Below are 24,653 nucleotides of genomic sequence, written 5' to 3'. Positions count from 1 at the left end.
TTTCAAGTCGGATTTTTTGTTTTAAAGATAATCATGCGGACAGACTAAAAAAATGTGATTTTTCAGCCCCTCGAGTGATAGTCTTTGATACGCTCAGTACAAAGGAGGAATTAACTGATGGCTATTCTGAAATTGATAGTAGCCTTAACTAGTTTTTTTTTTTAAATTTTGTTCAATAATAATATAAGGTAGGAGTATATCAACTTAGTGTAGTGTAACAAGCTTTACTGATGTTACATGAAAATTGTAAGTGATTTCATTCTCAATATATCCTGTGTAAAGACAAAGAGACAATCGGACAGAAGACATTTTCCAGCCCCTTATACTCTATTATTACTAACTCTAGTATGTCAAATGGTTATATGTTCATAAAAGGATTAAATAGATGATAACACTTCTAGAATACAGAATACTTGATTTTACATGTGAGAATTTTGAATACTGTTTAGATTTTTTTAAATAATGGGTTTCAAATTAAAAACATCTATTCTAAATTACTTCCGTACTGAATTTATTTGTTTAAATTGGATGAATTGCTTTCTTAATGTTTAAAATCATAGCAAATTCAAATTTTTTCATATGTACAAATCTTCTGGATTCTTTAACACCTTCATTGACGTTCTATACTGAGTAAGGCCATAAGGAATCTGCTGCAGTCAACATGTTAAAGGGTTTGATACTTCCCTCCTATACTGGTTAGACTGACCAACATTTTGTCTCAAGATAATAATAAATTTACTCTCTTCAAAGATTCTAGCCAGAAGAAGGAATAAATAAAACTAAATCACCCACTGCCAATTTCTAATGTGAATGGGTACAAAATTTAGTTTCTCCAGAATTGTACTAATTTATTTATTATTAGTATAAATTCAGTTTGTACTGTCAATATTAGTAAAGTTCAACTATTTAAATCAGATAATTTTGCAATAAGTTTGTTTTTTTTTAAGTACCCAACTGAATAAATCATAAACATTCCACTCAATTATCAATAACCTAGATTGCAGGACACAAGTAGTTGAAATAACCTAAGTTAACTAGGAGTAATAAAGAAATTCAGATCAAACTAACAGTAGATGACTAGGGGAACTCCACAAGGCTCAACCTTGGGACCTATTATGACAGTCTACCTCAGCCAACATTGTTCATTGCTAATGTATGCAGATGGTATAGTATTTATAAGAGGAAGAGAAAATGAAGAAGCTCTCAAAAATCAACTCATTGATTTGAACATTGCACTTGATTATTGTCATAAAACCATCTTGGCAGTAAATGAGGAAAAAAGAACCCAGGTGATTTTTGGGAAAAAGAAGGATGACATAGTTGCAGTGTAAGGTGTTCAAAGAGCAGTTTCAATCAAGTGCCTAGGTGTAACTATAGATACAGATTTGTCATGGAACCTACAAGTAGTATGTGGGAATATCAGTTCTGGGGTTTATGATTAGAAAGGCTAAAATGCATATCTGACAGCCTTGAAACACTAAAAAAAAAACTTTTTTCTCTAACTGAAACACATATTCGTTAAGGTTTCATATACTGGGGTAACTCCACTAACACAATATCCAGAGTGCTTGTCCAGCAGAAGAGAGCCATCAGAACCATGATATACTTGGGACCTTTAGACTTCTGTCGTGAGGCATTTAAAGAATTGAAAATCCTTATAGTAGTTCGCTCTACATCTTGGAAATGATTCTTCATGTATTGGGAGTCTTTGTATCTTGAGGACCTGATATCCACTCATACTTCACCAGAGGAGCAACCACTTACACCTTACCAATACACTGCCGCAGACTCTTTGAAAAGAAGCACTCTACAATGGAGCCAAATTTACAAACAACCTACCAGAGGAATTCAAGACCATCCACGATATTAAGAAAAGATAAAGCCAATAACTGGATGAATACAAGACCACCACTTTCTACAGCATCAAAGAGTTCATGAGATAGAGGGCTTAGACACAAAGGCGACGCCCACTGTAGATCATTGTTATATACACACCTAGTATAATTCTATACTATGTACTGACACACTTTCTAAACTTGATGTTTATGGAATAAAGAGTTTTCTGATTCCTGATTATTGCATTTATTGTTTCTCTCTCACAATTTGTTGTTAATTGTTATATCACACACAATCATTATATGTATGTAATTTAGCAAATTTTTTTCAAATATTTGTAACAGTTTTTCTGATTTTAAAATTGTTGAAATGGATTTAGTTTTATTTGTGTATTCAATTCTTAAACCTATCTTAAACACAGCGCAGGAAAAATCTTATTTAAAAAACTTTATATTTTAGAGACAAAACCAACTGCACATGAATAGTTTCACACAATACACAATAGTAGTTAAAATGGAAAATAGTGATAAAAAGAAAAGATGGGCAGATATGAGGAAATACTTCATATAAAAAGTACCAATTAATAAAAAATTTATTAGTTTATCCTTTTTAATTTAATAAATTCCTCCCTTTGGGATAGTTCTGTGAACTACTAAGTCCTACACATCTGTAGCTGTAGTGATAATCTTATTTAAGATTCTTAATTACTCTTTAATCATAAACATGGGCAATGTGAATCAATTTCAAGAGATTAAAATCTGGAACCTAAAATTTTGTAACTTTGGTGGAAGGTTGTAATCACTAAATAAGTTACATTACCATAGATTTTTTTTATTCAATATTGTAGATTATAAATACATCTAAATTGGGTGATAATATTTTGAATAACATAGGAGTACTCAGCTTTAGCGGGCCCCAGAAAGGATATTCAGCCGGGCCCCGTCATGTACCGCCACCTACCCCTGTAAAAGTGTGATGGGCCCTACTAAAATTGTATGAAAAAACTGGTCTGAGTACGGACCTGAGTACATCACTTACCAGATGCTGTTTGGATGACTCCACCAATTGTGAAATCTTCTCCATTAACCTTTGATGGCAAAATTCCAACCACTTTACAACTTTGAAAAATGACAAGAAATAGTACAAAATCCCAGAAATAACAATTTGAAAACAACATGATTTAAGAAAGAAATCTTTATGGTGTACGTCTGGTTGTAGTAAAGATTGCTAAATCAATATACTCATTCCATATCCAGTAAATGTCATAATATTTAAATTGACGAAAAATGAAAACAATTAAGGTACACTAAATAAATTAATTTTGCTAAGTGAAGGTCTAATATGATAAACAACATAAACATGCATTATTGTGAAAGGATATTGCTGAAGGATTTACTGAGTTCAGTTGGAAAATAAGGAAAACACAAAGAAATAAATATTTTGACGTTATAAATTTTATTATTTCAAATTTTAATCCTTTTATCGTAAATATTTATTTTTATTCATAACAGTTAGGTATCTGTTGTTTTACATATATGCGCTTCTTATTACAGAATTCATTTCAACAGAACTTTTTAACAAAATCAATAAATACATAATACCACTCTTCTTATAAATTAACAATGATAAAAGGCTAAATGTATATTTTATGGACTACTATATACAAGGTGTTTGAAAAGTATGGGTACGGCTTAATATTTTAAAAGCCATAGGAGATAACATCTATACACTTTGCACAGTGTCATATGGCTATGTAAACTATGTTTCCTTGCTATTACCATGACATGCCAACCATGGGGGGACGGCCCACAGAGGAAAACATGGAAGTCTTAAATAAAAGCATGGGTCGAGTGATACCTCATTTGAAAGAGCTCACTTAGTAGAGTTGAATACCGCAAACCGCATCTCAAAAGGTTTATCCAATCAGAAATGGCGGGTTGTTTTAGGTACACATTGTGAAGTATATTATGCGCTGCCATTTCTGACTGGATTGTCATATTCTGATGCGGTACGCGGCGTTTCACTCTAATAACCGATGTGATTTCACTGACTTTTTTTAATTAGCAAGTTATGTCATAAATTTATAACACAATAAATAAAACTAAAATGAATTCGTCGTCTTTATGTTTATGAATTAATTAAGTTCTACCATTGTTCTTTGTTGGTGAAATAGTTACCTTACCACTTAATTTTTGAATTAAATTTTTTTGTTATTTTTTATAAATACTAATCAGTGAAACCATTAGTAGAGTGAAACGCTGCTTACCGCATCAGAATACGACGATCCAGTCAGAAATGGCAGCGCATAATGTACTTCACAATGTGTACCTAAAACAACCCGCCATTTCTGATTGGATAAACCTTTTGAGATGCGGTTTGCGGTATTCAACTCTACTAAGTGAGCTCTTTCAAATGAGGTATCACTCGACCCAAGCTTTCATTTAAGATTTCCATGTTTTCCTCTGTGGGCCGTCCCCCCATGGTTGGCATGTCATGGTAATAGCAAGGAAAAATAGTTTACATAGCCATATGACACTGTGCAAAGTTTATAGATGTTATCTCCTATGGTTTTTAAAATATTAAGCCGTACCCATACTTTTCAAACACCTTGTATATGTATGTATAATATATTTATTTATTTACTGGCATTGCAAAATAAATCACATACAGACGTTAAGTTTTATTAAAAGGAATGCCAGTATCAAGAAAGATGATTAACATTAATAAATTATATTATGTTCAACACATTCGCACAATCAATAGATCATCAATCCTTTGCTCTGTCTTTAAAGTCTGGAAAAGCATACAGTAATAGCAAAACTTTAGTGGCACAGATTGAACAGATGAATAATGTTAAGGAAGATTTAAGCAATATTAATAAAGTACTGCAAAACCACTTCAAGTGGCTTATAAAAGTTTTACATAGAGAAAACCAATAATATTTGATTGGAGAGAATATTGTAAGCTTTACTCCTCCACATGCCAATACAGCAAATACAACTGTCAGTCTCCCTCATTAAGAGCAAAACTAATAGACTAAAAACAAAAATCTTTATTTTTTAGTCTTTCAATAACAAATCTATTAATCCACACCCTATAGTATTATCCTGCAGAACCCATGTAAAATTGTTCATCTAATACAAATAATCTTATGTACAAATAGGTAGTTTATGTAATTATTAAGAATTAGTTTAATTTTGTTTCAGTACAGAAGTTTAAATATTTTTGATATCAGTTACCTTTCTAGTTTTTCTCAGCCCACTTCTCTAAGACTATAAATCAGTACAGAAAACTCCTGTTCACTTAGGACAATAAGCTAAGGAAATCTATTGTTACACTTTAACCTTAAGAGAACTTTTGGTTGCTTCCATAGTGGCAGGATATCTAGAATGGATAAGATTGTGGGTAGATAATGCTTTCTGTTGAGATCCCATGTTACATCCATCATGTGGAGATGTAGTGGGCACTATATTTTGAGTGTGTTACCTTGGAAAAAGGGAAGGGTATTTCTGTTCCTGCTTTTTCCGTTTAAAATGTGCAGGGGATGGTACTACCCCAATATTAGATTAGCAAAGCCTTTAACAGTGAGAAAGCTCCAACTACTCCAACGGTTATCATCCTCAGTAAACTAGACATAGTGATCATCTCTTTTTCCCCAATACCTCAACATTTATGGGTAGTGATGTGGTGCTTCTGGACATCCATGAAGTTGCCCAGATGTAAGCGACACATTTGTTTTTTGCTGTATCCAGTTTAAGATCAACTGGAAGGGGTGGGTCCGGTACCAGACTTTCAAAAACAAGTGCTCCAGGCTAGGATTTCTACTCATGCCATGACTGATCCTACGTCTGAAGTCTTCTACTGAATGGCGACTGGTTCTTGAAAGTATGATATGTAATGTAATATATTATTTTTATCTTTAAATGCTCATACATTTATTTAAATCTAAATTGCTAATAAAAATTTCTGTTCAAATGTAAACATAATATACCTAATTTTGATTCTGGTTTGAACATAACATAAAAACTTCTCATGAAACTTTAGTGTTGTAAAACAGGTGGTGAATAATAGTAGATATTTACAGAGACAAATAGAATAAAACCTTGTTCTCATGGGGAATCAATTGTTAATATCTTCAAAATTTGTTTCAACGTATGAATCAAACCTTGGGTACTCTAGGTCCCAATATCACCACCGTGGAAATAATGTTAGTACAGATTAGTTAACAACTTTTATTACGTAACAAGTTATTGATATATGGAGTTAGTAAGTTACTACTACCTGAAGAAGAGATCAGATTGCAGATCTCGAAACGTAGTGTTACTGATTTCTTGTTTCACTGAACGATGGCAAATGTCCGGAAAAATCCTGTTTCCTTCACAATCCTTCCATCGTCAAAAATAACCTTCAAACAAAGGAAAGTTACTACTAATAATAAAGAAACTACTGAAATTGGGAATTAATGTTGTACAGTGGACTTATTAAAATGATTTCATCAGCATTTTTACTTGACACCAAACTTTTTATTAATTTAAAACTAACAACCAAACATATAAGGTGTAAGGCTGTTTTTAATATTATTCCATTGTGTTTTGAACTTTGTTTAAAACAAACATATGGTACAAGTCTGTCAACTTTTAAGTAAAATATAAATCAGTCAAGGCTCATTATAAACAAATAAAGACATTTTGAGCACCATATAATTTATTTGAAAACACCTATAAGTGATTTTATTTGAAATTTAATTGTGATACACTATGTTGAAGTTATTTCAGTTATCAAAACCCATCAAAACAATGAGAACTTTGTCAATTCTTTCATCAAGACTTAAAAGGTATTTTTCAATAACAGTTTTAAATCTTTTAAGCTTTTACCTAACTTTGGGTTTTTTTTACTAATTTTGGTTTAATAATTATTTCATCATGTTTAGCTTTCTTAGTTAAATATTTTGAGTCTAGAACAGTATGAAGTAGTATGTTAGGTTGAAAGCAATGCTTTGTAAATATTTTAGTTTAGTTTTTTCTAAATCAAAATATTTGGCTTTAAAATTTATTTTTCAAAATAAAATAATTTAAATACATCACATTAACATTAGTATCTGCAGCATTAACTTAATTCCATGTTACCCCTGCACAATTGTGATTCCAAGAGTAAAAATTTGTCAATGCTTTTCTTATTGAGGAATAAAGCTTTCATTCTCTTTTGTCTAAGTAAATTTTTGAGCATTTTCCACCACTAAGACTTATGTGGTAGACATGTCATTGAGAGCAGTGTAAGCTTTTTGTTTTTACCGTATTTTCTTAAGTTAATACATGACTATCTGTAGTAGTCCTGTTCAGGATTAATGAACCATGCTTAGTAATTTGCATGTCTAATTTTATTAAAAAGTTTATATTTGTAAATTGATCAAAATAAATTAAAATGAACAGCATATTTTGTAAGTAAAAGTGAGTTAAAATATTCTGAATCTGAGAATAATCTACAATAACTAACAGTAAATAAATGGTCTCGAGGAAAAGACACACAAAATGTACCCCATTTTCATCATACCTAAGACACAGATATTGTTACATACCGTTCTCAACGAGCACAACAATGCCAAGAAGCTGTAACTGGTTCTTTGTCTAATGTTGCTGAAATTGCTATTTAAAAACAAATTATTAATCTGGTATCCACATCTCAAGAGACAAAATGTCACATCAATGGACTAGAATATTTCCACTTGCTATCTGATATAAAAATAGTTGCTCAGAATATTAATACAGCTGTAGAACTGTCACGGTATTTGTTTTTCTCCTGAAAGTGACCTTACCATGACTGTATACTAGGTATGATGCTGAGGTTAAAATGACATGTCCCGTAAAAGTAAAATAAGACATTCTTTACTCTTCACTATATCTTGGATTCGGACCAAATTTGTTGAAAAATAACAGGCAGATGGACCATTTTGTGAACTAAAGTTTTATTCTTCTGTCAATTTAAGTTGCAGAAACATACGTGGTATTATTCCGTGTGATAAATATGTTACATTTTTCCTTGTTTAAAACTGTATTTCAGTTTTGTTACTCTGCATAATAATAAAACAGTAGTATGATAAAATACAGTATATCTTGTATTTCAAGAGACTCATCTTAAAGTTGTAATCGAAAGGCCTCACAAAAATAAAGTTTTAAGTATTGGTTTAAGTGTTCTAAATGTAGTGATTAAGTTAAAATGTAATCAGGTGTTTCTGTTTGAACATTTAAATTTCAGTGATAAACAATGTAGCAGTGGTGGCAGAGGAAAGAGAGAGGAGGACAGGTCAGGAGACGGCTGTCCACCTAAGATTGCCATCAATGGGTTTGGCAGGATAGGACGGTTGGCATTGAGAATAGCTGTGGAGCATGGATGTCCTCTTGAGGTAATAGCAAACAGTTTGTAGATGAGAATACTATCAAAACTTTAGGACATTATATAAGTTTGAATTTGTATTATTATTTTTGTAGAATAAAATATTTTAATTTTAATATCAATTTTATGTATTATACATCTAATTTAATTATTTAAACACTGAGGAATAAAGCGGTTCACATAAGCATGTATAACTTATAATATTTTCCTGCACCTATACCAGAGTAATTGGTTTAGCCAATTCAAATATAAACAACTAGTTGTTAATAATAATAAATAATATTTAATTTTAAATTTAATTAAAGTCTTCATTTCACTAAGTACTGACAGGTTTCAGATCGTTGCAGTCAATGACCCTGGGATGAAAACAGATCAAATGGCGTACCTGTTGAAGTATGATTCGACTCATGGAAGATTTGTGGGTGATGTGACAGTTGAGGGGAGCGAAATGATTGTGGATGGTAAATATTATTTTTGAAGAATTTTCTGCTATTGTAAGGTTAGTGTATTGTAAGTTAGAAAAATGTTGTATGCTTAAGCTACACATTAGAAGCAAAACGCTCATTTAATAAAAAAAATAATAAGACTACCTATAGTTACCAAAAATAAAAATATGTGATGTAGGTACAGCAATATTTAAAATTTATTTCTCTACTGAGCTTTCTGATGGCTAGCATGTTGTTTATGATACAGTAATAGTTGTTGCTGGGTTTATAATAATTGGGTTTATAGTTGTTCTGATATCTCTAGTATGTTTATATTAAAAAGATATAGCAAAACCTTGTTATATTGTACTTTTTGATAGAAAAACAACAATTTATTGTTTATAATAAAATTTATAGACACTTTCTTTGGGCTTAAGACAAATAGGCCTGAGTGTAGTGAGAGTCTATTGGTAAACCTGCCACTGTATAACACTAACAAAAAATAAGAAATTGCTGTTAGGTTGAAACTATTATATTACAATGTGACATATTTTTTCCTTGATTTTCTATGATTTTTAAGTAAACAGTGTATTTAATGTCATATGATTTAATTTTAATATTATTGAAGTTACTGACAACTTACTCTATATGAAAACTATATATTTATGGAAAAATAATGATCTATTATCTACTATATGCAATCAGGTTTTACTTTTAAAAACTTACTTAATTTTCCAGATTTGAATTCTTCACCTGAACTGCAATTATTATATTTAAAAATTTTTTTTTAAAAATAGTGCACTATTATCTTTTTTTTGAACATGAGGGAAAGATTCTAAAATCCTGCACTTAGTTCTAAAATGGACCTTTGCGCCTTCTTCCTTTAACCCTTAAACCTAAGGTTTCTGCAAAAGCCAATTAGATTTGTGGAATCCAGGTCTCTGATATCCTTTGGGCTCAAGAGATAAGCTCCTAAATATTTTTTCCTGGTTTTGCAAATAGCAGGACAGTTTAGACATATATTCGCTGATTCTTTTGTCTCTCTGCAATCTGGCTGAAACTCACCTTCATCAGACATTTTAAAGTAGGGCCCATGTCCTGTTAGCATTCTAAGTATTGAATTGTGAATCCACTTTGCTTAGATATAAGATTCTAGACCACCCTTTAGGATATGGAGAGATAAATATTTTTGATTCTCCAAATCTCAAATCTAATCCTCTTTTCCCAGACATTTACTAGATCCTTATTGTAGGAGCAGGCTCATTGCCAATTTCCTCCTAGAGTACTCATTGCTAATCTGACTCCTGGTCCATTTACATCAAACCCTGCCCTGGAGTCTAGGTGTGAGCTGTCATTGTAAATCTTTACAACACCTTTAATAGGGTAGGGCTCTTTTGTATTTCCACTTTTGTATCTCTACTTTCTATGGATACGAAATATTGTTTATCAAAGGAGTATTTATTTACTATGCACTCAGACATATTAATAATCCGGCATCAGCAACACATTCTTTGAACATTTTGAAAATCTTTTAAAATTACTCGATTTAAAGTTGTCTAAAAGATCAAGTTCATTATAACTGGCGACTTCAATATTGACGCCTTAGACCACACCGACCCCCTGACCCAGCGGCTACGGGACATTCTTAATTCTTTCGGGCTGATTTTGGTCGATAAACACTCCAACACGAGTAACCGCCACATCGAGTAAAGCCATCGACAACGTAATCACAAACATCCCAAACGCCTCGGTCACTGTAATCAACGCGGCCATCTCTGATCATTTCGCTCAGGAGACCATTATTAGTCATTGCTCATCTCGGACTCAAATTCCTCCATCCAAATTCAAAAGAGACTTGAAGGTCTGAAAACATCGCGCTTTTCAACTCGTCCTTAGCAAAAGAAACTTGGGCCTTTTTAAATCATTCTGACAGCGTAGAAAACAGCTTTTTCTTAATTTCGGCATTCCACGACCGCTTAGTTTTTTACTTGAATACGACTTGCCCTTTTAAAAATATCAAAGAAGTGAAAAAAAAGAAAACAAACTCTTGGAATGACTCAAGAAATACTTCATTTGCGAGATCGTTTGAGGTTCTATCATTCGATTTACGTAAGCACAGACGACGAAACAATTTAAAGCATTTTTTTAGAAATTTTAAGAGCCAATATCGAAAAACTATAAAATCTGCAAAAACACGGAAGTTGAAAACAAACTTAGCAATTGCGAAAACTTTTCCAAAACTGCTTGGAGCATTTATCAAAAATGCAACGACCCAACCTACTGGTTCAAACACTTTAAAAACACCAAAACTGAAAATCGAAAACGAAACTCGTGACAGATTCATTAAAAGTAGCTAATGAGTTTCAATTCTTTTTTTTCCTCCGTTGCTACGTTTGGCCCACCATTCAGAGGCTCCAACTGTGTTGAGGTGTCATCGATGGGACCGATCTCATCAATGGCGCTGTCTCCCGTGAGTGAGGAGGAGGTGTCCCGCGTGATTACATCCAAACCAAAAAAATCTTGTGACATTAACGGCATGTCTGTGTGGCTGCTCAAACGTTGCTATAAGCATATTTTGACACCACTCACAAATTTGATCAACTTGTCTTTCGCTCAAGGCATCTTCCCTTCCCTTTTGAAATTAGCGAAAGTCACACCCATTTTCAAAAAAGATGATCCCTGCCTTGCGGAAAATTACCACCCCATTTCAATCCTTCCGGTCATGAGCAAAATTTTTGAAGTGGTTTTTCTGAAGAGATTTGAGCTGTTCCTTGGCAGGTATCAAAATTCTTTGTCATGAACAGTTCGGCTTCAGAAAGAACAAATCCACTATCGATGCCGTCACAAATCTGATTTGAAACAGTTGTCGATGGATTGGAGAAGCGAGAACATGTGCTAAGCATATTTTCTCAGACCTATCCAAAGCATTTGACTGTGTACATCATGGTACATTGTTTGTACCAGTTGAAGACGTGCGAGGGTTCGAGGTCTGCCACATGAATGGCTCTCGTCTTACCTCAGGGATAGAAGCCAGTGTGTGTGCAGATTGCGAATTCCCTGTCAGAAAAAGTTAGAATGGCCTATGGAGTCCCACAGGGATCTATACTTGGACCAGTCTTGTTCCTTGTGTACGTCAACAGGCTGAACTCATCGATCCTGAGAGGGAAAATGGTCCAGTATGCTGACGATACAACGCTTTGTATTAAAGCTCCAACAAAACATGAATTAGAAATCATTTCCTTTTTAGAACTGAATTCATGTATTCAGTTTTTGTCTAAATTAAATCTGAGGACCAACAACTCCAAATCAAATGCACTAAATTTCTGTTTGCGGCAAAGAGAGATTGAGGATCGCGGCTGCTGTAATGGCGGACGATGTCCTCATAGAGGAAACTGATTCCACCAAGTTCCTCGGAATGTACCTTGATCGAGGTCTGACTTGGGACGATCACATTGAAAGTACCTGCTCAAGGTTTCTTCCGGCATTTATGCTCTACGGAACCTTTCAAAATTTTGCTCCCAGGGATGTACTAAAAAATGGCCTACTTCGGCCTTGTACACCCCCATCTAACGTACGGGTTGAGGCTATGGGGCAGCTGTTCTAAAATACAAATTTGAGCGAGTATTTAGAAGTCAAAAGAAAGCTGTCCGCATCATTTCAAAATTGAAATCCCGAAATTCATGCAGAGATGCCTTTAAGGGAGTTTGGATTGCTAACTTTGCCTGTCTCTACATCCTCGATGTCGCCCTGTACTGCCGATTTAAGTGCGAGTTGGTCCGGGGCAGGGACGTCCATCAATACGGGACAAGAGGCAGGGACAACCTTCGGTTACATCCGCACAGAACAGCCGCATTCAAACGTTTGCCATCCGAAGGTTGGTGTTAAGCTGATCAACAGGGCTCCCTGATGAAATCAAAAATTTGAATGAACCAACAAAATTTAAAAGCTCGATTGAGACACTTTTTGGTGTCGAGGGTGTTTTACTCAGTGGAAGAGTTTATGATGAGCCGCTGGGATGAAATTTAAAGTAATTGGATCATCCTCTATTTCTGGTGGTAAAATTTAGAAGATTCTAAAATGTATGGCTGTAAGTATGAGTCTTAGGAATGAATGTGGACAGTGTATGAACGGGTATGAATGAGTGCAATTTAAAATAGATGTAACATATTTCAAAATAATTTAATTTGACGATTGTATGCAATTTTTATAATTGTTGACACAATAAAAAGTATTATTTATTATTATCAGGAAATTGCTTTATTATTACTACGTGTTTTTCTGAGGAAGTAGAATTGGTCATACGACAAGGTTTCATTCCTTATGTGTCTATTTATAATTTTGATCACGATTTTCACCATGAAGGAGGTTATGCTAATCATGACTAGGTTAGTATGACAGGCCCTTGATTATAGAAGGATATATAATCAAGGCTTAGTCTGAGACGAGTCTCTACCTTTTTTCTACATAAATACATCCAATCTGTTCTCCAGTTCCTTTAAATATAGCCAAAAGGACATGCTTCTAAAGAGGGTTATTAAATTATTTACAAGAATATAATAGTGCTAGCAAGATTCCATTCACCCCAGTTGATTTAAAGGGCTGAGAAAAGAAGCAACAGCCCATTCAACCCTTTCTACTGAAAAGATTTTTCTTGAGTGCTGTCCTCATTTCCTTTTTGTGTGTTTCTTATCACTCTTTGTCCACCAAGGAATGCCTATTGCTTCTAAGAAGGCACTTTTGCTCTTAGACATGTATGATGGCACTTTCTACCATTTGAGCCGACCTTTTGAGTTCAATTTCATTTTTCTGATAGGGATCTGTCTCTAGTAACTCTTGTGCTAGGGACTCCCTCTAGGGGATACTACTTAGTTGATCTAGAAACACTATATGTCAAATTTGTCTTTGCAGCCACATTCAAGTTGAACTTAACAAATCGATGCTCCGACAATAAGGCTCATGAGAGACATGGCACCTAACTAAATTTATATTGTTTGGGCCTTTAATTAAGGTGATACAAGTATTTTTAAAAACACCTCTTGCACAACCTTGGTAATGAATGTGGGTTCTAACCCTTTTTATTTGTTAATTCGAGGTTGGATCCGATGATAAACTCAAACAGTTCCTTACTTCTCATGTTTATGACAAAGATGCCTCAATAGATACTCATACGGTGGGCGTTATTGAGCGCTGCCAATTGAACTGAGGATGAGTGTTACTTCACATCATCTGTAGTATTCCAGCAGTCTTTAGACTTCTTATGGTGAGTTGGATGAAGATGGGTTTGTGAAGTATGATGATGCAACAATTACCTCTCTTCTCCCTTGTAGGGTAGAAATTTCTACTGCCACTGCCACCAAATCTTTCGTTATTAATTATGTAATAGGAAAAACATTAATTTGTTTTTGTGTAAAGCAACACACAAACTCTTGGATTTTCAACAGTTTTATCATATAATATACTTTAATAAATTTCTGGAGAGTAACATTGAACATATAGATAAACTTGCTAATTTTGTATGAAGGAAAATATTTACTGCAAACGTTTTTAAAGGTGGTTAGTGCATTTCAATGATACAAGTGCAATTATAGTTACTGGTATAATTAATGTTGTATCTATTAAGCAGTTACCAATATAATTATTTGACAAAGCATTAATATGTACATTTCAGGTAAATCTATATGCACTTACAGTGAGGGAGATCCTAGAAACATTCCATGGAAGGACCTTGAGGTAGATTATGTTATAGAATCAAGTGGTAAATATACAACTGCAAAAAAAGCTCAGGTAAGATTTACAACTGTTGAAACTTGTACTTGATTATTTATTTTATCAGTAAATTGTATTAAAATATAACAATCTTTTTAGTTCATTTTAAAAGATAAACTCGTAACTGAAATACACTGGAATAAAAGAAGCATTACGGCTGTAGACAAGGCATTGCTTGAATGTTTCTTGCAGTTTAGCTCGGTACAAATAAAATCAATTATAATTTCACTATAGATGTAAGCCTGTGAGAATACAAGTGAATGATTTGTGTAAACTAGAAATTGATCGCATGTGCGGTGTTGTGGCTCAAGAGGTTCAGTCTCTGAGTGACTGGTTTGGAGTAAACTAGGAAGTGATCCTATGTGTGGTGTTGTGGATCAAGAGGTTCAGTCTCTGAGTGACTGGTTTGGAGTAAAGTAGGAAGTGATCCTATGTGTGGTGTTGTGGATCAAGAGGTTCAGTCTCTGAGTGACTGGTTTCAAGTAAAGTAGGAAGTGATCCTATGTGTGGTGTTGTGGATCAAGAGGTTCAGTCTCTGAGTGACTGGTTTCAAGTAAAGTAGGAAGTGATCCTATGTGTGGTGTTGTGGATCAAGAGGTTCAGTCTCTGAGTGACTGGTTTGGAGTAAACTAGGAAGTGATCCTATGTGTGGTGTTGTGGTTCAAGAGGTCTAATCTCTTAGTGACTGGTTTGGATTAAACTAGGAAGTGATCCTATGTGTGGTGTTGTGGCTCGACAGGTTCAGTCTCTGGTTTGTGGTAAATGGCCTGTCTATGTATGTGTCAAGAACTCAAGTACTAGAGTCTACTGTAACTTCATGAACAAAACATGTTTCAGTTTAGTTTTCTCAAATAACCAACTTAAAAATATAATAATTTAGTAAAACTCCTAGGTTTAGAAATTAATAATAAATTGAATTCGCAAATTAATAATGAATTTTCAGAAAAAACTAACTTCAGTAATTAATAATTATTTTAAACATATTAAAAACCTTAAAACACAATTACCAAGATAACATGCATGCTTTATGTGTAATGACTTATGGCATTGGATTTGGATTATAGGAGATAAGCAGGTACAGGTTTTAAGCTATAAAATGTGCAAAATGTAGAATAATAGAAAATACTTCACTGTAAAATATTATTAAAGAAACATTCTATTTTGACATTTTTAGCCATTACATCTTAGAGATGGCATATATTGTTGAACACTTATACAAAATAAATATAAACATGTAAAAAATCATTAAAAACAGCTAACAACTACAATTAATGCTATCAAACAATAATGCAATTCTGACTCTTCAATAAACTGCATAATTTATATAGCCGATTTACTTTTAGAGTGATGTGCAATATTGTAACACAGATTGATTGCAATTATTTACAAGTCATATTTGTAATCTGTAATAATTCAATGTTATTTTCCTAGGTATAATGCTTGTATTCCAACTATGTTTTCTGTATTTCTAAAAATGTTGTATGTCCGCTACACTGAAACCTAATATAATATAGGAATAAATACTGTTGTAAGTAACCTGAGAATCTTAAACATACTTTTGTTTTGTTCTATGATGCCTATTAATTGAGATAATAATTTCTTTTCCAAACTTAGAACGGTCGACACCTTAAAATGTTAATAGATATATATAGCCTATACGTAAAAGTAAAAGTTGATTAAAACTGCTTAATATTTATAAGTGCCATTTTGTGTTTTTGTTGGAAAATAGCTAAGATAAAAATCTTGCACACATGTAAATGAATGAACATCATCTTGAAACTTTGTATTGGTAAAGCCTGGCTAGTATACTGATCCAAGCTGTGTGAAAATATTGTCGCTATACAAAGTTTGATATGAATCTATTAAATAAACAGCAGTTAAGGTATTCATAAGGTTGTGTTATATTCCATAAGTCCATTCACATGTACATATATACATTTTTGGTGTACGGTGGTTTTGGGTTCTGAAGACCATGATCGGAAAAATGCAAATAATGCCCCACACATTCTGTTGCGAGGATGATTCTAATAGATTTCTATAATAACCTACCCAAAATATAACTGTAGAAAGTTGTCTATCTAAATAATTCTTGCTGTTTTAGGCTCACATAGCAGCTGGGGCTAAAAAGGTTGTGATAACTGCCCCCTCCTCTGATTCACCTATGTATGTGGTCGGTGTAAACCTGGATGCATATGATTCATCCAAGAAAGTTATTTCTTGTGCTTCTTGTACAACCAACTGTCTTGCCCCTCTGGCAAAGGTTGTGCATGAGAATTTTCAGATAGTTGAAGCGCTCATGACAACTATACACAGCATTACTCCATCACAAAAAACATTAGATGGACCTGCCACAAAGGTAATTTGTTTTATAATGAAATATATTTAGGAAAGTGTAGATTTTATCCAGAAAGCAAGAACATTCACAAATATAAAAGTGTAAGCAAATATTCCAATGTACATTCAAATTGTGGTCAAAAAATATAAAAGTTTGATCAACATGTGGTGTGATGGTACCTTAATGATAAAATATTTATAACATTATTAATGGTTTATACCTTCTAGTTGAACCCACATTGAGCCCAGCAAAAACCGATGTGTCACTTATCTGGACAACGTTATGGATATATATTTTTTGTTTTTTGTTGCCAAACTGTTATTTTATAGAAACCGTGGTTATAAGGTCACCACCGTGGAACCACGGCCACGTGGTTTATTAGCCGTGGACAACTAGAGGTATAATCCCTTGTAACACTGGTTGAGGTACTGTTGTGCTTATTGTATCAAATTGGGACTATTAATTAGCTTTAGAAGGTTAGTTGGTCAACTAAAAATAGCTGTACAACTAGTTGGGTTTTCAGACCCCGCAACAGCTCTGTCAACGTTTTGTGTCTCATCTGGGATGGGGCATTGCTCTATGTACAGCCTATTAGCCAAACACAACTAGTGGTGTGACCCTGTCATAAAACAATAATGTGGTACAAGTTGTACCACGATTTGTCCATGGCTAATAGCGGAACAAGAGCTGATTGACCTCTTCTTTTTTTAATATTAAAGATACAAAGTGTTTATAAAATAATAAAACTTTGAAAATGGTTACATAGGTTATATATTAAACAAAACGATTCTTCTACTATACATAATTGTGTGCCAAAACATGAACTAACAAGAATATTACTTATTTTTCCTAATGTTATATGAAGTGTAGTTCTCTCTGGAAACATCTCATTTTAGCTGCCTAAACCTAAAATTTAAAAACCTAAACACGTGAGAGATTTAGTATATTAACTAATCAAGTAATAGATGACACCAGATTTAAGTGTCTATAAGAACAAGTCATGAAACCTGTCCACAAAAATAGTATATAAGGACATTAAAGTGACCTATCAACCAATCAACATAGATGTACTGGAAACAGTGGAGAAAGGGTTTTTTTTTAAAAATACATTCAACAACATATTAATGACAGCAGATTCAACTTTAAAATTATGATTATTAAAAATATATATTTCTAGCAAAACGTTTTGGTAACAACATGTAACAATTTTATGATTATCCCAAAAATACTTGGTTCTAATTCTGTACCCATTATAATAATTTTTTATTCTTTAATCTCTCCATGCATAACAAAGTAAAAACTGAAAAATAAAATACTTTACTACTTACTCATTATACTTTACTCATTATTAATTAATAGCATCATCATATGTATCATATGTACATGTATGTTTCATATGTGATCATATGTATGTTCACCTGTTCCCCGACATTAATTTTTTATGTTAAAGTTACATCATATTTTTGTACCATTTTTGTACTTTTTTGTAATACCAATAAATAATATTGTACCGCACTAGTTTATTAATAAATTACTATATACAACCGGTGAAAAGGTAGACACTTGCACCCGACATCTGGTACAAAAATGGTTCATAAAATATGATGTAAATTTAACATAAAAATATTGATGTCGGGGAACAGGTGGACACATATCATAAGTGAGTGATTACCATGAGTGATTTTCCACGCTATAATTTGTGTTTAAGATTAAGTAATTTGTTTTTGTTGTAATTAATTTTTGGCAATTAACCAGAATTGGCGAGTGGGTAGAGGAGCTCTGCAGAATATGATTCCATCATCAACAGGAGCAGCCAAGGCTGTAGCCAAGGTGCTGCCGGACTTGGAAGGTAAAATGACAGCAATGTCTGTGAGAGTCCCAGTTGCAAACGTCTCTCTTGTCGACTTGACGTGCAGGTCAGTTTATCTATCTTCTAGCTTTATTCCAGCTATTCTCAAAATGCTACCATCTGGTGTGGTGGTAAACTTGCACCTCTTTTAAATGCCAGCCATATTCATTACTTATATTTTATTACTTGAGCTATATACATACTGCCTATGAGAAAGTGTCATACAACAGTACTGTGAGCTATTTCACATCCAATGGACTTGTACTGAGGAGTATCCACCATTAGGGTTCATATGAAAATCTTTAATTAGGCAAGCCTAATTTGCCCAAGACCATATCAACCCTTATTAATTCTGACTTCAGCCATCAGTCTTGCTGTGTGATCATGGGTTTAACTACACTTCTCAGAGTCTACAATAAAACACGTAAGTTTCCAAAGGATCCTATCTTGGAAACTGTTCCAATTGTAGTCAAATATTAATATGTCCATGTACAAATAAGAAAGTGAAAACTGAAAAATAAACATTTTAATTTAATTAATTATTATTTTAAATACTAAGAGTGGAATCCCCAAGAAGATTGAAATTAGTTCAATATATCCTTTCACAGGAAAATTGTGGCCAGGAGAATACAGGGAACCTATCCCAAAAAAACACAAACTATATTTTACAAATAGACATTTAAACACTTTTAGATAGGAAAAATACAAAAATTTATTATTTACAATTAAAAGTCTATATTTAAAATTTCCTGGATCTCCTAACTACTAACATGTTTTTCATGTTCTTCAAACTTCATATATTTCCAACTGCAAAAAAATAATGTATTCCCCTAAAAATGGTATTCTACCCACTGTAAACTTTTACATTTATTAGTAATCTGTTATTATTGTGTTTAGGTTAAAGAAAAAAACATCATTGGACGATATAAAATGTGTACTGTGTGAAGCTATGGAGGGACCAATGATGGGGATCATTGATATGACCAATGATGAAGTTGTTTCCTCTGACTTCATTAGCTCTCACTACTCTTGTGTCTACGATGCCAAAGCTAGTCTGGCTCTCAATGATAATTTCGTTAAGTTGATAGCATGGTAAGTTGTTTGGATGTTGTAATAAATCTAATTTGAGTTCAATATAAGACCAATTATTAATTATTCTAGGTGTATTATGGATTGTTTAAATGTAAGCTAATATTGTTCTGGAGATATTACTAAGTGTTTGAGTTTAGCAATTTATTGTTTTAAAAAATTCTTATACCAAAGTAAAGTGCTTTATATTTTTTTCTTATCATCAATACTACTTTTTTGTTCATAAGTATTTTAAGTTTTAAGTTATTGAATTTTAACATATAATATAGGCAAAACTAAAAAGAATCACAATATTTGACCAAAAAAGTAAAATCGGTTATTTATCTTAAGTGTATAATAATCAAAATAGTGTTTTTAGAGACCATTGTTTACCATTGAAAAAATAGTGTAATAAAGACTTGTAAATGTTAGATATTGATTTCAGTTTTATTTGTTTAACTACGATGTTCAATGAAAAACAAAAAGAGATTAAATGAACAATCCCCGAAATATTTGTGTAAAGGGGAAGGACCTTATTCATACCGGTAGTACTTGTATTCAGTGTATTAATCTTCAGATTAAAATAGTGTACCCATCATCAAATGGGTGGACCGATGCTTCTAGGTGTCAAACGAGGCAACTCAAACAGGGATTTCCTCTCCCCTTAATAAGGGGGTTCTTTGATAAGGTTCAAGTAAATTAATTGGTAATTATCAATATTATATATACTTAAATTGTAATGTAATGTTGTTTTTATTTATAGGTGATTTAAGGAATTTACTGAATATTTAGAATTTAAATATTTATATTAAATAGTTTGGGTAAATAATTTACTCATTTGTAATGGCAATGATAAATTATATGACATTAACATGTAATGAAGTGTCACTGATCTTGAAAAGTATATTTCTTTTACTTTATTTTTTATATACATTTTTGTGTTGTTCAGTGACACAAGAAGTTAGTAACACAATGTTTCGAAATCTGCAATCTGATCTTTTCATCAGTTGAATAACTAACGTAACAACACACAACTACAATCTAGGCTAACATAAACCAATACAAAAAATCACCTGAACAATGACAAATGTCTGGAAAATTCTGTTTCCTTCACAATCCTTTCATTGTCAAAAACAAACTTCAAATAAAGAATAAACCAATAATTTCAGAGCATTGTGATCAGGCTCGTACTCAGACTGGTTTTTTTTATACAATTTACCAGGTCACCACAACATGGCTATTTGAGAGGACTGCAGGTCTGTTTTACCGAATAGGCACGGTAAGGCACGTGCCTAGTGCGCTAGGCAATTGGCATTTTTGGGGGGGCGCAAAAAATGGAAAAAAACAAATTGCCGTGATTGTATCTGCATGCACCATCATTAAACATCTTTTTCTAGGCTGTCGTGAGCTGATATGTGAATTTGATCCATTTCTCGCCCAACACATAGCGACACATGGTAACAAAAGCTAAGGTAGTGTATTTATACCTCTCGTCTGCCATTTGCAGTGAATTTATTGAGATTATAAGCAAAGGTGTACTGAAACAAAATAAATGTTAAATGAAATCAAGCAAGCTCACTATCTATCTTTAATCATAGACTTCACACCTGACGTGTCGCACACAGACCAATTGGCTGTAGTACTTCGGTCTGTTTCATTGCCCAATGCTTGCGCTAACGAACGCCTGATACAAACTCTTACCAAGTGTATGCCACAAATCTAGAAGTTTGAAAGAAGCAACTCTCAGTTTACTTGAGAAACTTGAGCTGGATGTCGATAAACTGTCGTGGACAAAGTTACGACAATGCATCACACATGTTGGGCATATACTCAGGTCTTCAGGCAAGGGTTAACAGCAAAAATGATCTTGCTGACTATGTACCATGTGCAGCTCACTTACTAAACCTTGCTGTGTGTTTTGCTGCCGAGAAGGTGTTGTCCAGATAACACACAAAATCTTTTACATTCGTACAAGGACTTTATGCTTTTTTTCTCGGCATCCACTTACAGGTGGAACATCCTAAAAAGTCATATTGAAAAGAATAACGAAGAAAAATTGAAGAAAGATCAGAGAAAGCTAATGGTTAAAACCCCTGAGTGGACACAAGATGGTCTGCTGGGGAAGAAGCCCTTCGAGCTTTACAAAATAAGTCAACATGAATTAAAAGATGCACTTGAAGAGCTAAATAAAGACGATACTCAGACACCAGAAACACAATACACAGCCGCTGGGTTTTCTAAAAAACACTTGGAAATTTCCAAACCACGTTATTAACTGTGATCTGGGACGAAATTCTCGAGAGTTGATAAAACAAGTAAGACTCTTCAAATTCAAGATTTAGACCTATTTGGTGCTACAAAGGAACTTGAACCACTATCCTCGTTTTTGAGTGAAAAGATAGATTTATTTGATGATTTCGAGTCCAAAGCATTGAAACTTGCAGAAAAAAAAAAGAAGCTGTATATGTCAAAGTAAGAAAAAAGAAAGTTATTGCCCGATGAAAAGAAGGACAGAAGCATGGAAGAAACATCTCCTTGAGAAAGATTTCTCACTGGGGTGTCTTATTGCCATTGTTCACACAACATAGCTTCGTAGCTCAGCAAAAAGAAGGGAGGCCTATAAAAATTACGACACAAGATTTAAGATCTTACCAAATCTAGAAAAGAAAAATTCCAAAGAGGTGGCTTGTGAAGCTAAACTGTTAGGAGAAGAATACAGAAACGATATTGATGTGCAAGACTATGAACATAGTGTTACAGCTTTGAAAAGAGTGAAGTCATAAATTAAATCATCGATGGTTGATGAAACGCTTAATGGGTTATTGTTGCTGTGCACCCAAAACGACATTACTTTAAAATTAGACTACAAAAAACATTATTGACGACTTTGCAAACACGGAAAACCAGAAAAAAAATAAATCTGTTGTATGAAATCTCTAGTCAGTCTAGTTGTAAGCCAACAAAACAAAAATAATCCAAAGAAAATGTGATTACACGAATACTGTAAATAATGTAAATACTTCAAATGTAAAGAAGGGAGGGTGGGTGGTCCGTGAAGCCGTGAGGTATGTTACACGCATTCCCACCGGAGGCCAGTAGATACCTCACAACTACCGGTTGCCAGTCCGGGACACGGCAGGTCCATAGGTGGTGGATAATGGGAAGGCTCTCGAAAAGAATCATAATAATTTGTAAAGGAGAGTTAAGAGAGTCTAAAGTACCTCACGAGCCAAAACTGGCATTTCAGACTAAATCTAAAGTTACGGGGTGTAGGCGTTATGGTAGGGTGGTGGGGGGGGGGGGGGGGGCGTAGTCAGCTGGCAGGGGTATAAAAAGGGGCGCAAACTCTTCGTTGTGCCTAGGCCGCTGGTAGGGTGTAAAACGGGCCTGGAGGACTGTATCGAAGAACAGGTGGTAGGCTCGGCCGAATATCTTTTCGGGGCCGCCCAAAGCTGAGTACGGCCCTGGTTGTGTCATGTACAAGTCAAGAATTAGGAATCACAACAGATATGTTAAATGTGTCAACTCCATGCTCACTATCTCAAAAACAGGCTCTTAATAATAAAATGATTTGCAGATCTTAAAACATAATGTTACTGATTTCTTGTATAACTGAATGATTAAACATATTTTGAATACCTTCAAAAATTTCAGTACTTAAATTGTATTTAAACATCAAAATATTATTATATGAGACATACAAACAGACTGATTGAAAACAAAGCACTTTTGGACATATATTTAATTTGATTTTTGTATATCCTGAACCAATTTCTGAAATCTAGGTCACCTGATATGAGGACACCTATATACAAACAGTAGGTGTCGTAAAGTAAGTTATCTTAAACTTACTTAGTTAAAATTTAAGTCTGATACGTTGAATAGTAATATTAAATAATATAAACTTGGACAACTGAAATAAAAATATGTTACAGTAAATCTTAATCTAAATAATTAATAAAATACTAATACAATAATATAGTAAGTTAAAATTAAAGTTTGATGAAATGTTTTGTCTAATAGTATTCATAATTCATTACAGGTATGACAACGAGTATGGATACACATGCAGAGTAATTGATCTTATTAAGTTTATGCATGCAGAAGGAACATGTTGAAGAAACAATCACTATCATACCTACTACTGTTGAAGTATTCTGTTTGGATTTTGTTGCTCAAATGTGCCTTTCGTGTTTGTTTATGACAATGAGTTGGGTACTATTAAATTCTTTGTTATGTTTGTACCTACATATGTGGATAAAACTTCTATACAAGTTTATGTAATTTGGTGTCAAAGCATTTTAAAATAAAGAAACAATTTATTACCTTAAGGGTTCTTTAATGTACTATTGTTTGATGGGTTTAATTTTTTGTTAGATCACTTATTAATTAACTCCATATGTGACAACAAAGTGTATAAAGGTTTATAGCTCTGAATAGTAGGAACAGCAGGAGGATTAGGGTACAGAACAATAACACATAAAGTAAACATCAAGATTATTTTGGAGGTGAAACACCAAAAATATTGAAGGGTGACACAGTTTACTCCCAGAGCTTATATTCGTATGTGCTGACTCATCTGAGCAGACCATGACTAGAGAGTGTGCCGCTTGGGAACCCGAAGTGTGAATTCCGATTGTAGGAACAATCTTTTCAAATGTGAATTATCATGAAGAAGAAATTTTATCTGAAAAGCTGATAATATTCTGTTACTTACATGTCTACAAAAAAAAAAATTACAAATTACATAAAACAAAATTTGTTACATTTATTATATTAGCCGTTAAAATTTATTCAATATCATTAAAACAATTTCTTGAGTTTGTATGAATATAAAACAAACTTTTAAACTAGTTGGTTTTTAAAACTATTATTGTTTAAACTTATTTTATGTCAATCGAAAGCTCACTGTAGATATGCCTTTAGTGGATTTACTACATCTGATGATTGGGCTCTGTCCCAAAGACTTCCAATATTTCCAATG

At 33.4% G+C, this 24,653-nt stretch overlaps 1 protein-coding gene across 2 annotated transcripts; it reads left to right on the top strand.

Moving 5' to 3' along the window:
* Positions 1 to 6,471: 6,471 nt before the first annotated feature.
* LOC124362542 (glyceraldehyde-3-phosphate dehydrogenase-like) lies at positions 6,472 to 24,000 on the top strand. 2 transcript variants are annotated; one of them, XM_046817144.1, is made up of 8 exons: positions 6,472 to 6,670; positions 8,089 to 8,236; positions 8,564 to 8,687; positions 14,320 to 14,435; positions 16,519 to 16,773; positions 18,508 to 18,668; positions 19,499 to 19,693; positions 23,712 to 24,000. In XM_046817144.1, exons 1-8 carry the CDS (start codon positions 6,594 to 6,596, stop codon positions 23,785 to 23,787), a joined length of 1,152 nt encoding a protein of 383 aa, XP_046673100.1. In that variant the 5' UTR covers positions 6,472 to 6,593; the 3' UTR covers positions 23,788 to 24,000. The 2 variants fall into 2 exon arrangements, with proteins under 2 accessions (XP_046673100.1, XP_046673101.1); XM_046817145.1 differs by having other exon boundaries at positions 8,557 to 8,687.
* The last annotated feature ends 653 nt before the right edge of the window (positions 24,001 to 24,653 follow it).

This window comes from Homalodisca vitripennis, chromosome 5 (assembly GCF_021130785.1).
Source record: "Homalodisca vitripennis isolate AUS2020 chromosome 5, UT_GWSS_2.1, whole genome shotgun sequence".
Lineage (NCBI taxonomy): Eukaryota > Metazoa > Arthropoda > Insecta > Hemiptera > Cicadellidae > Homalodisca > Homalodisca vitripennis.
Note: the sequence above shows the minus strand (reverse complement) of the source record. Positions and strands in the feature narration are given on the sequence as shown.